The sequence below is a fragment of the Talpa occidentalis genome, unplaced genomic scaffold (assembly GCF_014898055.3).
Source record: "Talpa occidentalis isolate TD23 unplaced genomic scaffold, MPIMG_talOcc4v2.1 talOcc4.9, whole genome shotgun sequence".
Classification (NCBI taxonomy): domain Eukaryota; kingdom Metazoa; phylum Chordata; class Mammalia; order Eulipotyphla; family Talpidae; genus Talpa; species Talpa occidentalis.
The window spans coordinates 82,289,916-82,307,953 of NW_023605305.1; the positions used below are offsets into that span (position 1 = coordinate 82,289,916).

The 18,038-nt window shown below is 39.3% G+C and overlaps 1 protein-coding gene across 5 annotated transcripts in view; it reads left to right on the forward strand.

The window, feature by feature from the left end:
• The window catches only part of SGCD (sarcoglycan delta), a 925,354-nt gene that overhangs the window by 822,601 nt on the left and 84,715 nt on the right, over positions 1-18,038 (forward strand). For all 5 annotated transcript variants that reach the window (XM_054691428.1, XM_054691429.1, XM_054691426.1 and 2 more), the window contains one exon: positions 10,580-10,652. In XM_054691428.1, the coding sequence (XP_054547403.1) occupies positions 10,580-10,652 (73 nt within the window). The remainder of the gene's footprint in view (positions 1-10,579; positions 10,653-18,038) is intronic.

Consider the following 18,038-nt stretch of genomic DNA (forward strand, 5'->3'; position numbering starts at 1 on the left):
CTTCATCTGGAAACTTCTCAGATACCCTAAACCACCAGAACTATGTGGGCCTCCTACCAACACCTGGGCATCTCTTACTCCCTTACCCCTCCTATGATATTTATTACTAAGTTCTCTCCCCCCACCTCCTCAAGAGCTCTCACATTCACCTTTCCATTGTTTTCACTTAGAACATCATTACTTCTCACCTACTGAAATACTCATTTCCATGCAGTTGCTCTTGACCCCCAGTAACACCTTCTACAGAAGGTAGCAGGTCTTGTGATTATCAGAACTACATTTGATTTTAAATAATAGACAACCAAACAATGTCATAAACAAGTCAGGCATTAATTTTTATCATATAGTAATAGATTGGGATGTGGATTGTTCAGGGATGATGCAGCAAATCAGCAACTTCATAAGGACAGATTCTGTAAACCTCCCTCTGTTAGATCCTCAGTAAAGTGACTTGTTCTCATGCTCACCAGGGGGCTACTATACCGCAAAGCATTGCATTTGCATTTCAGAAGGGAAAATGCAGGGAGCACAAAATCTTCTTTATTAGGCTTTGCTTTTTATTTTTTTTTGGGAATCTCCCCGGACATTTCTACCCATATCTCACTGGCCAAAATGGTGCCACGCAGTCCCCTATATCTGCAAGGGAGTCTGAGAAGCTTAGTGTTTTAGAGTTTTGGCCTCTGGTAGTAAGAGGTCATGGAGAGTGCCCTGTGCTTAAAGTGTGAGTGACTAATTCATAGTATCTGACACCACAGTATTAAAATAAACAGGTAGGTACCACACCTCCTTCCTTGAAACCATCTCTTTGCCTAGTCCTCCTCCTCCTTCAGACCTCAGTTTAATGTCATTTCCCCAGAAAAGCCATTGCAGATCCTCCCATGTTGCTATAAGTCACTGCTCACTGTCCCAGCAGCCCCATCTCCTCCTTCATAGCATTTACAAGGGTGTTTCTCAATGTTTTTCTAATTTTGCTCTTCTGAGAAAACATTTTAGGCTTTTCTCTTAATGACTCCTATTCAATGAAGTTTTAGTATCACAGATACACTGTGCATCATTGTACTTTATGCATATCTGTGCTTTATACACAAGTAGAGTAAGATTCCTTTTGTCCCCCTGCCCCAAGAACTAATTTTGTACCCTAGGGGACTATATCACCTTCCCCTCCCCTGCCCATTGAGAATGCATATTGTGTAATAATGGTTATTGAGATAATCATTTAAAGGCAGTCTCTGTTTACTGCCTGTGGAGATCAGATCTTCAACCTGCATGTTGCCTTAGCTCTGTGTAGTGCACAGGGTAGACAATGTTAAATATTTATAAATAATGAATGTTACAACACTTGGAATGGTTATCAATTTTATATAGTTTGTGGATTATTTTTATTAATTTGCTATCCCTTAAAGAGGAAAATCAAAAACTGTTTTCTCCATGAAACCATTTTGGAGTAGGCTCTCAATAAATATTTGTTGAGTGAGTTAATTATCTGTAATTTTAATTTGGGAGAATCAGACCTAATTCCTAAAAAAAAACAGGGAGGATATATATTGTAGAAATGACTTGTGATGACTACACAGGTTTGGCACCAGTAGTTTATTAAAAGCCATCAGCAGCCCAGGGAGACACACTGCAATAAATTACCCCGGGCCTCCCCTGGTGGCACAGTGGTTAAGCGCTGGGCTGCGAAGCTGCCTGCAGCCTCTGCAGCGCCGGTTCAATCCCAGGCCACCAGTGAGGGTCCCACATGGCTCGCAGACCTCTCCTGCCGCGCCTGCTGCTCCCCTCAGCAGTGTACTTCGGTCCTTCTGCCTGTTCTGTTCCCTGCTCTGGCTCTGGTGAATCCTCTCACCCTTCTGCACTTCTGACTATACCCAGTGCTTCTCTAAATAAATAAATAAATAAATCTTTAAAAAAAATAAAAAATAACTAACTAAATAAATAAATTACCCCAAGTGGCTTTTTACACCCAAAGGTACAGTCTCCCATCTGTCTGTTGGTTGTGTCTGGGAAGGTTTTCAGAAGCTACTTTTCAAATACTTAATCCTGAAATTTCTGGAAACTCTGCAACCTCACTGATAACTCAGTCTGTTTTTATTAAACATAACCCAAATTGCTTCCTTAAAAAGAAATTTTCTCTGCATATTACTAATTGAAGGAGGCCACATATTTATATTAGAAGCTAAATATATAACCACTGTGTCTGAGGAATCTCCTGTGATTCCTTCTCTTACCATCTACTCTCTTCCTGCTCTGAATTACACTCTGTGGATTGGCTTCAGAGGAAATAAGCCTCAGACATAAAGAATATATAATCTGAAAAGGTATGAACCTATTCCCTTAAATCATATACAATGTGGTAAGCCAGTGTTTCATACATCAGTCAGTCAGTCAATCAATCAATCAAATAGTGCCATGCTCACTAGCCTGGACCTACAGAGTCACAAGCCACATCTCACATATTTTAGAAAGGTTTCAAACTATGGGAGAGATTTGAATGTGCGTTTACCTAAAACTTTGGAGTAACCATGAAAGTATTTTGTACTAAAGATGATTCATTATTTAAGGATTTATTACCTTTTTATATTTTCTTAAAAAAAATAAATGTATCACTTGTGAATACGATAGGAGATTTGATTTAAATTTTCTTTGTTGTTGCCTGTACCTTTAGAAAAATATAGTTGGATTCAGAGTAACTTCTTGAATGAAGTAAAAAGCAATTTCACTTGCAATTCAAATATCAAATCTCAAAAAAGCTAAATTTTGTTGGAGAAGGTTAAGGTTGCCATGGGCACAACGGGCTTAGAGTATTATCACTTGGCTGTAATGTCAGTTTCAGCCCTGTGCTTCTCCCTCCTTCTCCCCCATTACCTGGCACCTCACCAGATCACATTGAATTTCCTTTTTGACTATCTCCTAAGACCATCCGCTCTCCTCCACCCTCTTTGCCAATCCTCTAGTCTAGCCTTCCACATGCTTCCTGTATCACCTCTTTTGCCCTTGCCCTTGAGGATCTTTTCCACAATCTATACCTCTGTCAGAATGTTATAGACTAAGTGGCATAAAAAAACAGAAATTCCTCACCCTTCTGGAGACTGGGAAGTCTGAGATCGAGGTGTCAGTATAGAAGCTTCAGGGGCACAAACATGCAGACCATAATATGCAGCCAGGCGACCTTGGAGAAATGCCAGTTTAACTCAGATCTCTGCTTACAACTATCCCCTGGTTTACAAGACTCTGCATGAGTTAGGCCAACCTACGGTGACATCCATGCTCCCCACCCTTGCTAAATATGTACCCGATTCATCATAAACATGTTAATTATGTCAATATGATCTGGCTACTCTGCTCTTATTATTAGCATCAACTTCTCAATCCCAATACCTGTGCATGATCTTTCCTACCTCCCCTCTTAATTAGTTCCAAATAATATTTAAAATATAAAACTTCACTTTTTCAGGGAAACTTACCAGATAACCAAGTTATGATCCCCAGCTGTATACTTGCAGAGGAACACATTTGACTTCCCCTTCAAGTCATCACTATTTATTACTGTTGCATATTTTCATTCGTGGGATTACTTAATCACTAATCTTTTAATCTCCCATGTACCCACTGGAATATATTACTACACTCTATGGACTGTGAAGTCCATGTCTACCTGAACTCTCAAATGGGGACTTGCCATAGGCCACATAAAGAAAAGGAAGCAAGCCCTTAGTGTGATAGATCTTTATTCTTTAGTGTGATAGAATTACTGTGCATTGAGAGAGAAGAAAGGATAATAGTTTCCTAGTAAATTACCTAAGGTTACCCATCCCCTGGTTGGCAAAGGCCCAACTAAACAGGGTTCGCCAGAAGCAGAGCCTCTAAGGCCCAAAAGCTTGCCACAAGTCTAAAATACCTTCTGACTAAGAGCCAGAAGAAGGGACCCAAAGGGGCTAGGCAAGTCTGGAAGGAAAAGAGCAAAATTAAAGTACAAATCAAGATAATGGCTGCCATTTCAGGCCTCCCCACGTGTTTCTACTTGTCTCTCCTCTATATGTCTCCTTCCATGCCTCCTTCCCAGTAGCACTTGGGTGCAAGCCAGCACACAGAAATGAGAGAAAGAAACTCATGGCTGGCAAGTATTCCTTATATACTAAGCATAGCTGCTTGACCCCGCCCCTCGTTCCCCTGCTCAGGAAATCTGGCTTAGACACCCTGGCACCTGGGATTTGTGGTCCAAAGTGGCCTCATGTAAGTGGGTGTGGAGAGCATGGACTCCCCTTAACAGAATGCGGCCATGATTGGAGGTGTCTTTTAGCTTATATCTACACGAGCAACAGGAATCATTTTGATGTCAAGCATCAGTTGTCAGATACACTAACTCTGTATTTTGGACCTTTGAACATTTGGCCAACAGTTTAAACCCACAGATGATTTTCTAACCCATAACCATGAATACAAAGGCATTAATCATATTTATACTACTAATGAAAAGCACATCAAGAAAGAATTTACCAGAGTGAATTACGCTAAACTAGTTGAATTTCTTAAGTTTTGTAAATACTACATGTAAACCATTTCTAACCTTTTAAAAATTGTTTTCATGAAATTATTGACTTTTATGGCCAGTTCTTCTCCATGCACAAAAAAGATGTGATCATATATTTTTCTACCTCAAATTTTACTGATTATAATAACATTATAGTAATTTTTCTTTTGTATCCTTCCTAAGGAAATACTACACAATACTACATAAAAAACTCAAATTCAATTTCCCTGTGTCAAATTAGGCAGATCTAAATTTTTCTATCAGTATGTAGCCCAATATTTTTCAGTACATTAGTATTTATTTTATGAGTTGAATTTTCCTAGGTCAATTTTTGGAATTTTATAGAGTTACAAGCAAGATTTTTTCTACTTTTAGGTAGTTTCATCTATAGTAAATTTTGTTCTCTGCCATTTCATCTCTGATAAGATTTATTTTTCTGTGCTTATTTCAACCAGTCAAATGCAGTTGCAACTGGATAAAAGTCCATTTACTTATGTTTGTGTCTTCCTTAAACACAGACAGCATTTTTAGCAATTCCCTTTGATATTCTAGATTTGTTTTATTTTTCTGGTAGGAAATGGAAGTGGTTGAAGATAACCACCCGTTTAGATTAGATTGCCACCTTGTAAAATTTCCAATTTAGGGGAAAACACTTCAGCTCTGATAGTTCTTATCTCATCCCTCATTTAACAATCAAGGAAATGGTGGGTCAGCAAGGTTATCTGATTTGTCTGGGTACAGACCGAGGTCTGGATTTCAAGTTTCTTGGAATCCAGAACACTCTGAGGGCCAGCGGTGTTCACACTGAACTCTAAACCTGAGCCAACTTCCAGAGAGGAAAAACTGGCTTTTTTGTTACTCTGGCAATGAACTACATTTGAGATTTTTTTTTTTTTTTTTTGGACAAGCTTACCCCCTATTTTGCTCTTAGTAAAAAAGAACCATTGAACTGATCTTTATGGTGATTCAAAACATTTCAGATAGATCCTGTCACATGCTTTATAAGTTCCTGATTGATTGTGCGGAATTAAGTTATTGGGCAGAGAACCAGCTAATAGAAACACATTGATGAAATCATTTTTGAGGGACATTAAATGGAACCTAAAAGAAAGCTGAAATGGCTTTATGGATTTTTCACTCAAACTGTTTATGAACATTTATTGCCAGTAAATTATATTGTGTCAAAAGAAGGAATCAGTAGGTATGACTTTAATAGAAACCTTTTAGAAATAATAAAATTGAGAATAATTTATTATCCAAGAGTGGATTGAGGGTGGGATGTGGGAATTCATCCTGATGGATGGTTGCCTGCGCTACAGCTTCTGGGAAAGTGAAAAATGGTCTGAGCACCAGAATAGGACTTGGAAAGAAATGGTCTTTCTGAAAAGTATTAATATCCCATGGAACATGTGAATTGCTTCTAGAAGGGAGGGAGGCAAATGGGAGATTTAGCAAGTGTTACTTGAGGGTGTCAGCACTGTATTTGTTCATAGCTCATAAAAAGATGAGCAAGTAGAGCATAACTTAATCTGTACAAAGATAGTGTAGAGCAGTGGTCAGGGGCTCAGCTCTATGGCTGAAAGATCAGGGTTCAAATCTTAGTTCCCCCTCTGCACTGTGTGACCACAGGAGAATTCCCTGACTTCCCTGAGTCTCAAATTCTACACCCTTTCTAACAGATGCTGATAGTGCCTACAAGTTAGAATTATTCTGACGATCAAATAAAAAGTTTCAACAATTTCTGGTTTGTAGTAAGTATTTTAAAGTAGTATTTTCTAGAGTTATGGGGAGTTGGATATGAGGAGAAAAGAATAGAATTCATAAACATGTTAGTGCTAATAGTTGTATCTTATTTACTACATCTCTGATTACTATGTTTTTAGAGATTTCATTAAATATCCTAGAATCCTTCAGTGATGAAGTTACTGTCAATATCCCTTCTTGTCACTGAAGGAAACTGAGCATCAGAAAGATTGGGTTTCATGCCCAAGATTGCTTGACTAATGAAAGATGCTGATACCTTCCCCTGAAAAATGGTACCCGTGAATCTGCCCTCTACGATGGATGAGACAGTTGTGGTCAAATTTCAGCAAAAGTAAAATCAAAGGGCATCTGGCTGGAAAGTGAGAGTGAGGGAGCAGGAGTGTCTCATTCTCCACTTTCATCCTTCATCCACTGGCTGTAAATCAGCCATCTCCTCTACTTGTCAGGGCCCAGCCGCTGGCTGGCCATTTAGCAAGTGCACACTGCCCTAGCATTGAGCAAACAAGGTTCCGGGGCACAGTGACTGCAAGTGGGCTCTGGTGTCAGACCCCTGGATGAGAATCTGCTCTCACACTCACTGGCCATGTGACCGTGAGCCCCCTGTGCTTACAGCCCCTGTCCTCTGTCCTGTGGAATACGCAAATTCCTGGGTCAGGGGAAGCAAGCACAGGTTTTTTTATCTCATTTTCCTTTAAAGAGTATTTGCATTTTGGACCTCCCTGGTGGCACAAGGGGTTAAGATGCAACCTATGAAGCTGTCCACAGCCACTGCAGCACGAGTTTGATCCCCGGCCAGGGAGCTGCCCACATGGTGCAGCAGACCTCTCCTGACTCGCCTGCTGCTCCCCTCAGCAGTGTATTTTGGTCAACCTGCCTATTCTGTTCCCTACTCTGTCTCTGGTGAATATCCCCCGCCTGTACCCCTGTTCTTGTATGCATAAATAAATCTTTTTTGAAAAAAAAAAGTGTATTTGTATTTAGCCCAAGTGGTATTCCTTCATTAGTACAACTCTTATATTTCAAGGTATAGCTAAATATGTTGGATTGTGATTTTTTTTCATTAAAACTGCAATGCTTGAGGAGTTTTGTAACAATAAATTAGTACTCCCATGTAAGTGGCAGGACCATTGGAAATGAGTCCAGTAGAAGCCTTAGGAACCTAGAGTCAAATCTAGCTGCATTTGCTAGATACCATTGTTCCTACCCATTCAGAGCTTAAGATCTGGTTGGAGAAATGAAATGAATACCTGCAAGGTCAAGGAAAAACCAACTGGCAACCAGTGAGTGTGGTGTCATTTCACACCAGTGCCCACACTGTGCTAAGCAAGAGATCCCCAGAGGACAAGACAAGACACACCCTAGCCAGGAGCACAGCTGAGCCAGCTAAGCACCCAAACTCAGGTTCAGAGAAGACCGTGCTCTTTCTACAAACAACTAGTGAGTACTTGTAATGTGCCAGAATACTCCATTAGAACACTTTCCCCCCTTGGAATTGCCTAGAAGGATGGCAGAGTTCAGGACCACCATTTCTAGCAGAGTGATTCCTTCTTGAGCCCCAATCAGTTAGAAGTAAGTAAAGTGCCACAAGAGGTTCACCTCTGACAAATGAAGAAACAGGCTTAGCACAAAATGTGGCTGGGATAACAAAAATGACTCACAGATATGGTGGCTTGTTTTACACAAGAAATTGTCACTTCTCATTTTGGGATCATGGATCCGAATAAACTTATTATCTGTCCCACTGTGTGCACATGTTTTGCAGGTCAAAACTTGCAAAATGATGTTGTCCGAACTTCAGAGGCCTTAGAAAGTGATGATTAGAAATAGGTGAATCATGATGTTCCACAGCACTGTCCTAAACTCCAAATCATGAAGATCGGTCATGGATAATTGTGGCAGACTTGAAAAGAGATGATGCTCTTACTATTCCAACTTTCATAGATTGAGCTGGGCTATAGAGTGTAAATAATGTAAACAAACAGAAATAGCTGCCCCTGCCTTATTGAGATATGTAGTTTCTCATTTTCATCATTTTTTTAATAGGGTTCAAGTGGCTAAAATCTAAGCATCCCTAAGGACGTCCCAGGGAAGTCCCTCTCAGTTGCATGTGGTTGTTAAGATGAGAGGTGGATTCCTTCAGTAGCACATTGATTTAGTGCTGAGAGGCGGCTGAGGGCATGCAGTTGGGTCTCAGACAGTGTAGAACCATCTCCCTGTGGGCACCCATGGGAATTCTGCAGGCCAATTTCATCCATGTGGCCTCATCAGTGCCTTTGGCCTTTTGCACTACAAAAGCCCAAGAGAAGGAATGTGTACCCTGCAAAACCAAGTTAAAATGTTTAATAAAAAACACATTATAACCATCATCATGTCCAATTTTATTCTATTCTTGTATTAGTCAGGATTCTCTAGAGAAACAGAACCCCCAGGATCTATATATAGGAAGAGACTTGATACAGGAAATTGACTCACGCCATTATGGAGGCTGAGAAATCCCACCATCTGCTGTATGCAAGATGGCATGCTAGGAAGGCTGCTGGCGTAATTCAGTTTGAATCTGAAAGCCTAAGAACCAGAGGTGCTGAGAGCAGGAGAAAACTGATGTTACAGTTGTTCAAGCCATCAGGCAGAAGGGCCCAGTTTTTCCTTCCTTTACCTTTTTGTTCTGTTGAGGACCTCAGTGGGTTGTCCATTCACAACAGGGGAGAGCAAACTGCTTTACAGAGTCCACCAATTCAAATACTAATATCATCTGTGCTAGACATACCCAGAAATAATATTTAGCCAATCAAGTTGACAAATAGAGTGAACCATCACAATTATAAATAATTTGATAAAAATACCCACAAGATCTGAATAGATGATATATGTATCATAAAACTATAAACATTCTTAGGAAATTTAAATAAAAATATTCAGTGGGAAGTATGGGTGCACTTTAATATATTTGAAATGATTTGGGGTCTTGAAAAGTAAAAGTGTCTGTGGTTAGAGAAAGATCTTACATATCCCCACACTTAGTATCTCTATGCCTACTGCAACTGTCAATTTTACAGGATTCTTACCAGGAATAAATGAGCTAGTATACATGAAATATATATATGATGGTATCTAGCATGTCACTCAAAATGTTAGCTTGGAATACCAGTAGTTATTCACCAGCGTATTATTTTAATGTCTATATATAATGTTAAATCAAGGCATTATTTCCCAATTTAACTTGCAATAGTTTTTTACTCATATCAAAAAGATTAAATGTTCCTATAGTTGCTCCAAAAAAAGAAACTAATTCATTTTCCAGTCTCATCAGTATGCCAGAATAAATCTGGATTTGGAATAACAGTGGTGAATGGAAGATTTCTAGACATTTTAATAATGTAATAGGATTCTAGAAATTCAAACATGAATGTGAGCTATCTCATGCCCCTTTCTACAGCATCACAGGACTACACCAAATATATAAAAATAAACACCTTTACTTCAAAGTACAGGATGTTGCCTGGCTAAGTTTAATTGAAAAGCTAATATCCAGTGCAATTGTCTGTGATAAACTGAGACTTAATTGATTTGAAAACACTTTAGGAGCAGACAAATCAGATTATCACAATCTTTATGGCTGGAAAGGTTCAGCTGGTGTTGACAAGTTGTAAAGATAAAAGCTTAGAGCAAAGTCAAGAGCTAAATGTCTAGAGTGGGCTGGGGATCAATGTTAATATTCAAAGTGTAAAAACACTGAACTTCAGATGATCTCTCATTGCCTTCTGTGGTGTCGAACTTTTCAAGATAATGGTGTGGAATTTGATTTGCTGAAAAACTCTTGCTTAAATGTCATGGGTGAATACCTTACATCTTCACAGGGTTCTTTACCATCAAAACTACTTCTTCAATAATGGTGGGTGGGTCGTGTGATGTGCACCCTGCCCTGTAATCAGAGGGTTCAGCTTCTTTTTTCAAAATATTTCTAGTTGGGTGACATCAACAGGGGATAAGAGACTAGAGTCACCTGATGCCATTTCTGGGCATCTTTATTTTTTGAATCTAACATTGAATCTGCCTCCTGGTCTCAGCAAGAACCCTTCCCAAATAAGTGCCTGTTCTTTCAAAGGCTGTTTGCAAGAGTTGATTCCATGCTATCCTCTCACTCAGTTAAAGCCAGTGGCAAAATGCATGCATATTGGGCTGTGTAAGAGATTCCCTGCATTCAGCTCCCTCACTGCTGCTTGTGCCCCCAGGTGACACGTCCAATGTCTCCAACCTCTGTTTGCTTTTGTCTTTTGTTTACAGGAGCAGAGGGCACAGTGTTCCCCAAATCTATAGAGACACCTAATATCAGGGCAGACCCCTTCAAGGAACTAAGGTAAATTTCTGACTGTGCTTGGGGTTGATTAGTGAGTGATGATTTCCTTTGTCTTTGTAACCAACTGATGATTCATTTTGAATATTTATGATAGCAGTATCATAACATGAATCCATAAACAGTGAGAGACTAGAAAGAATGTGGACATAAGCTGCCTCTGAGAGAGAACGTTGTCTGAGAATGTTGGAAGGTGGAGGGTTTGGAGGAGGAGGTTGTCAGCCTGGTGATTGTGAGGCTTGGGATTCATTCATTTGCATTGTTTGCTCACTGCTGTGCTTGATGGTACCAAAAACCTGTCCAGTTGCAGAACTAGTCAATTACTGGTCCTAATCAACCCCAAAGAATTGTGCTCTCTAAAAGAAACTGAATTTTATATACAATACAGATTTTTTTTTCTTAATGAGTTCTCCATTACTTGGAGTGATAGGGTGCAAGAACCAATTTTCTGTGGGTATTCCTTGTACTGGTGTTAATTTTCACACATGTGTGTGTGTGCTGCCTTTAGCACAAAAGGACTCTGAGAGAGTAGAGATGGCAACTATATAAACAGCTATAGAAAAGTTAAGAATAAGATATACACATAGACAGACAAATATATGACCTAAAATCCATTTCAGCCACAAAAGGACTATCCCCAGCCCTCAAAAAGAAACACATAAAGATGGTATGTTCAAACAAATATAACTGTAATTTTTACTGTATACTTACAGCTATGAAAAATTCAGTGAATGCTGGCTTCCTTTATTTATTGTAGTTCTTTTCACTACACCCAGCCATAAGTCATTATCAATAGTATTGAATAACTGTCTCATAGTAAACATCCCCCGAAAGCAAATGTATTTGTGTTACACAGTCATATCTGCTCTCTCACAATGCCATCCCAACATCCATGTTCTGCTAAAACAGCAACAGCTGTGTTGGGGTTTATATCTCCCCAAACAGCAACACATTCTCAGTAAGTGAAGAATATACCACCTCATTACCAAACCCACAGCTTTCTCGCAAAGCCTGTAAGTCCTGGTGAATATAGGAAAATAAATTGGGCCAAAGGAATAGAATGATTGATGGAGAATGAGAACTCCTCCTTAGCAGAGTCTCATAGACAGTGAGCTATAATTTTAAGATTATGCATCTCTCTGCAAGATTTTATATTTTACTAGATAACTGTTTTCAGCGAGGCTTCCTCATGGCAGGGACTACGTGATTGTGTCAACTCGATCCACTGTTTCATCTTAGATATGAAAGCTGGAATTTTGTAAGCACATTCTCCCTAGGAGTTCTGTATCTAGGACTCCCTGCGAGAGCTGATCCTCAGAGGGTGTGATGAATCCTTAGGTGTGTGATGTGAGGGCTCTTTTGAGACACAATCATGGGTGGCCTGGTTGGGAGACCTGGGCCTTTCTCTCTATAGTCTTCTTTAGGGGCAGGGTTTCTATTTTACAGAACTCAATAGTTATTAGCCCTGAAGAGTCCAAAGGTAAATGCTATCTCAAAGAAGCTGAGCTCTAAAAGCATTATGAGTTCTTTTTCCTGTGGAACTAGGTCTATATCACTTGGAAAACTGGGGGTATATTTGAGTAAAGGATTGAGAATAACTTAGGTTTAAGCAGAAAAATAACTTCTATAGTTATTTAAAAATAAAAAAAATACCAAACAACAAAATGACTACATAGTCAGCCCACTTTATAGACCCAGATCCTGGAGAACATTTGCTGAGATAATTGGCAACACACAGTCCTCTGTACAAAACCATGGGAAACCCCAAAACTTACAAATAGAACCTCTGATATTCAGATGTAAATCTCCTGAGTCTAGTGCAATGAAATAGACTCCAGGTAATAGCTGCATTTTCATCATTACTTATTCTAAGAAATAAAATGTTCTCATAGGAACTATACAGAGATCTTAGTATGTGATTCTAAAACTAGTCTTTTGTTTACATATGTTGAAAATGTGTAGATGGTTGGTGACCTCAGCTGAGTAAGGGATCTAGAATGTGATCATTTTGTCCCTCTGTACTAGATTTTGCTGTCCTCACAGCATTCATTTTCTGCTTAAAAAAATTGAATCAAGGTAACACTGGTTTTCAATATTGTATAAGTCTTCAAGTATACATCACTATACATGATGCCCCCCCCACAGTCTAGTCCCCATCCACCCAGTATCAGTGACCTTCATTTCCCATTTCACTGTTTTGTTTTGCTTGTGCATTGGTTTTATTTTAGCTTCCACATGAGTAAAATCATACATTGTCTTTCTCCATCTTAGAATTTTCATTTATCATTTTCCCCTCTAGTTCCGTCCATGTTGTTGCAAATGGAAAGAGTTCATTCTTTTTTATGGCTAAGTAGGTTTCCATGATGTACATAGACCACATCTTCTTAATCTACCCACCTGCCAGTGGGCACCCAGATTGTTGCCAGTTCTTGGCTATTGTGAATAATGCTGCAGTAAATATAGGGGTGCCAATATCTTTACAAATTAGTGTTTTCATATTCTTCAGATATTCAGGATTGGGATAGCTGGTTCATATGGCATTTCTATTCATAATTTTTGAGGAATCTTCATGCTGTTTGGAGTATTTTTTATTGGTTCTTCTGCAACTCTCTAACCAGTTGGAGAATTTCAAATGTGATTGATAGTGCTGACACACACATACACACACACATACATTTTATAAAGGAATTTCACAGAAAAGTTATTTGTTGAAACATGAGATAATGGATCTGTGAAAGTTCCACTGCAGTTAAGTCAAAGTATTTTTAATGATGATTTGTCTTTTTTTAATAATTTTCTGTACCCAGGTTTCGGGGATCTTGTTAAGGGGAAACAAACTGAGTTCAAAAACCACAGTTTATTTATACAGAGACTGTCTCCCAAAATAAACAAGCAAAGCTTAAATATGCATTGAATCCCTCACTTACCCAAACAAACTGGGAAAAAAGCATCAGTTGCTGAGAGCCTCTGAGGCTCTGCCTTGACTGCTGGTGATTTGTGTTTGTTCTAATGTGTTCTGGTTGTTGACGTGTTGCTGAGAAGCAGATTTTAGGCTCTGCCACTTCTTCCTAGATCTTGGGTCTCAGTTAGGGCAGCTTCCTCTCTGTTCCAGTTTTGCTTCACTGCTATTTTCACAGTAACTATAGATACTGTATTTGTGGAGTTGGTCTTAAATGTTGGCAAATAAGCCAAAGTTAAGCTCAGAATCACAAAAGAGAGTTGCTTCTGGAGACAAATCATGAGTGTTAGCAAGGTTTGCACCCAACTCTCAGCTCAGGGTGATTGTTGAATTTGCCCCTGAAGACATTTCTGAAATGACCTGTTGCTCTAGATCCAAGATTATACTTTAACATATGCCAGACACTATTCCCAGCCCTTGAAATAAGAAAAAGTAACTTTGACTAGAAACTGGATTTTTGTAAATTCACAATCTAAAATTGGGAATATAATAGATATTCACTTGTTGACTTTTTTTTTCTTAGAGTCTATATAAAGACAAATGAAAAAAAGCCTGATCTCAGGCTGTGCATGATCTGAGACAGGAAATAGGCTATCCCTTTTTCATACCTTTGAATGCCTTCCTTGCTCTCAAGATTCTTTCCAACTGTGATGTTTCCTTGTAGAATTCTGATTCCAAGAACAGGTAATAGGCTGTGAAATTTTATTTCTTAGACATTTGCCATGACCAATGAAAAAAATGGCAAAAGGTTATATAGACCATTTATATATAGAGCCAACTTTGTTTCCCTAAATATCACCAAAAGCTTGCAAGAAGGCAAAGGTCTCCATAAAAGAATCCTTTATCAGCCAATGTGCTAATGTGCTCCCTTCTCCATATAACCCTGGCGAGGCTGGAGAACTGATTTCCCATATCCTTGCTGTACACCAGGAACTATTGTACCAACTTATTGTTTTTTTTTTTTTTTTGCACACATGTTAGGAGTCAAATCATGTGCTAAATATTTGGAATTGAGAGATATATGAGTATTCAAATAATGTATAGTAAAAAAGCATGAGACATAAATGTAACTCTGAATTACAAGATAGTATGATCAAAGCTTAGAAGGTGTGTAAACTATGTCAGAGGAAACAGAATGTCAGAGTCCACCTGACAGACTTAGCTAAGATTGCCTGAAGAAGGGACGTCATAGCTGCAAGAAGAAAGAGAAAGTCTAATACATAGGCCTCAGAATTCAAAAGTGCAGTTGTCTGGGCCACTGAACGTAGGGGCAGATGGTACAACACATTTCTGCGGCTGCTAAGAATGTCACTCTGTCATCTAAAACCATGAGTGGGGGCCTCCTTAGTGGCATAGGGGTTAAGTCTCAGCACTATCACTCCTACAGCCTGAGTTCAATCCCTGGCCAGGGAGTTGACCCACATGCACAGCAGACCTCTCTTGTCTCTCTTGCGTGCTGCTCCCCTCAGCAGAGTATTTCAGTTGATCGTCCTGTTCTGTTCCCCACTCTGTCTGGTGAATCCTCTCACCCTAGCACCTCTGGCCTATACCCTAGTTCTTCTTTGCATAAATAAATAATTTTTTTAAAAAATTAATTGTGTGAAGGCAACTTCAAACATGATCATGAGACTTTAAAGATTGTTAGAAGTTTCAAACATTAGCCCGTAACATAATTCAGGACTGGAAAATTCACTGATATCAAATCTATTCTATATTCCTAAATAAATAGAGAATGTCTCTGTGGCTGTTCATTTCTCTGCATGGTGGGACCAAAGTTTTAATGATAAAGCAGAAAATTTCAAAGCTGTATCCACTGCTCCCCACATGCACTTAAACATTCTCTAGGTTTTTGGTTTTTGGCTTTTTTAATGAGTAAGTATGGAATCTGAACTCCATTGGGAATGGGTGAGATTTACAGTCTGTATATCTCATAGGGACATAAAGATCAGACAAGGCTCCCTTAAGTTGCCAGAAATGAAGCAATTTCTTTCTTTAACTTTATTTTCAAATGTCTATAGTCAACTGAGTATTTATTGGCTTTCCATGATTTATAAATTTAAGCTTCCAGAACTTTCTATGGAAGCTTCAAGATCCAGTTAATTGAAGTCTGGGTAATACACTTACCTTCAAACTTTCTGTACTTTCTGCTCAATCTTGCCAAGAACTAAAAAGTACTCTAAAAACCAAAACCTATTCAAAAAGGAAAACAAATGCTCATCCCTTCCCTATCCTTTCCAAAAGTTAAAATACCAAAAATATTAGCTAGGCAGACTGTTTTCTTAATTAAATATTAATTATATAGTGTACATATTATGAATTATATTTTATTATGTATCAATATATTATGAATTATATGTATATATTATAAATTATGCAATTACATGTTATATATTATGAATTATATTCATAATTAAAATTAGATTCTAATTAAATTGTAATTTTAAATTATAAAATGATTTAATTAATTTAATATAATTACATATATTAGTTATATAGTATATATTCACACACTCATATCTATATCGAAACGGAAAAAGAGAAACAGACACAAAGAGGCTGTATACTAAACTCCTTAGCTGTAATATATAGGACAATCCCATTTTGCAAGAAATCTTTACATTTTCTCCCTTTCATGCAGTTTGCAGACTTGTTCTTCTTCTATTCACTCTCCCCTCCAACTCCATGTACTAGTTTTTAGACTGAGTTTTTAGTTTTCTTTTGCATGTAGGGGATTCAGAATTATTTGATCCTCTAGCAGGAATATTGAAGTAATTCGAAGGAGAAATGAGATAGCGGGCCAAATCATGGCTCTCTCTCATTTCAGGGACTCACAAGGTTGAAGGATCCCAGAGTGATGTCCATGGTGGTCAGGCCTGTGATTTGAAGGTATCCTGTCCTGGGGCCTGGGTGTGAACTTAGCCTCCACACCTAACTGCTTATGACTTTGGGCAGGACTCCTAGGTTCTCCTAGCCCTGGTGCCCAAGGCAGAGGGAAAGCTCCTGAGTATTAAATTCAGCACATGGTAGCTTTTTGGAGGTGGGCCGTGCTGCTCTCTCTCATGTGTCCTTAAGAACTCAAACAGGGCATTCCCAGGGCATCAAATCTCATCAGCCAGGAGCATGTGTCCTTCAATTCACAGTGACCAACAGTTCATTTTCAATTAAGCACTAACACAAAACTCTATTGTGTACTTGCAGCTACAGTTAACAATATTGTCTATTAAAGAAAGGATCTTTCAACCACCTAAGTAGAGGAGACAGAATCTGACAATAGAAGACAGTCCCATCAATTGGGTGCACTGAACTATTAACATGTCATTATGTCTGTGTCACCTCCATCTTCACTTCACACATCCTGTCGTGCCTGCCCAGAAAATATGAAGTTCTGAAAGCTACAAGCCAGGGCTTAACAAGGTCCACAGTTTTTAAGGTTGTCCAGAGTAGAACTCTGGAGCTGTTACAGCTTGCCCCTCATTCGTGAGCCATCAGTCCGTGATTTCCCTCTACTTCCCTGTCCTCCCGTGTCCTGTAGCTGCCCCATTGGTAGCAGTATGTTGTTTGAAGTGGCCCACATATTTCTTTTGTTTCCTTGCCCTGATCTTTCTCTGGGTTTCCTCCTTACCCTGGTTTTCCTAGCATATAGAAGGAGAAACAAAGTGGAGAAGGGAGATGCTTCAGCATTGGAGGAACTTCCGTCTTTCTTTTTACCTTACATCAAAAGCTCTTTGTCAAGTTGTATGAGATGCTGGTGACAGGCATTTTACAAATGTGAAAGAGGTTCCATTTAAAGACATCAGACCTGTGTGGTCTGTATGTGTCTCCTCTGTGCATAGGGATTCTCTATTGCAAGGGGAAAGTGAGGCAAGGAGATGGGACGTTACATTCAGACAGGAAGAGCAAGCTGAGAGCCTGCCTCTCTGATTTCTGAGTCTCTCTCTGATCCTCTGGTGAGTTGTGGGAAAAAGAAGACAGGAGATCTATGGAAATAAGCAATGAGATACATGGTGATCACCTTTCTCCTCTGGGTCATGGACAGACAGCACTAGTTATGGTCACACAGCCCCTAATGACAGGGATACATTTGCTCTGAGACATGACAGTGTTGTGGCCGCTCAAACTCAGTGTAGGCAGTGGATTTTGCACACTTAGCAGCCATGCTGAACAAAATAACTAGCAATTAACTCCAGCACAGGGAACATAATGGGAGACGCAATAGTGAACTTGAGATATACAAGGCTGTTGACAGTGAAGACAGCACTAGACAGTAAGAATTTGGAGACCACACTCCTATATGGAGTCTGTCACTGACCAAAACATAATGCACGCTGGCCTGTGCATGACTGGACAGGTCAAAAGCGGAGGTCATTGTGCATTTTGTAGGAAGAAGATGACTTGCAGGGTGGACTCAGCCCCCTGCCCGGCACAGTGCT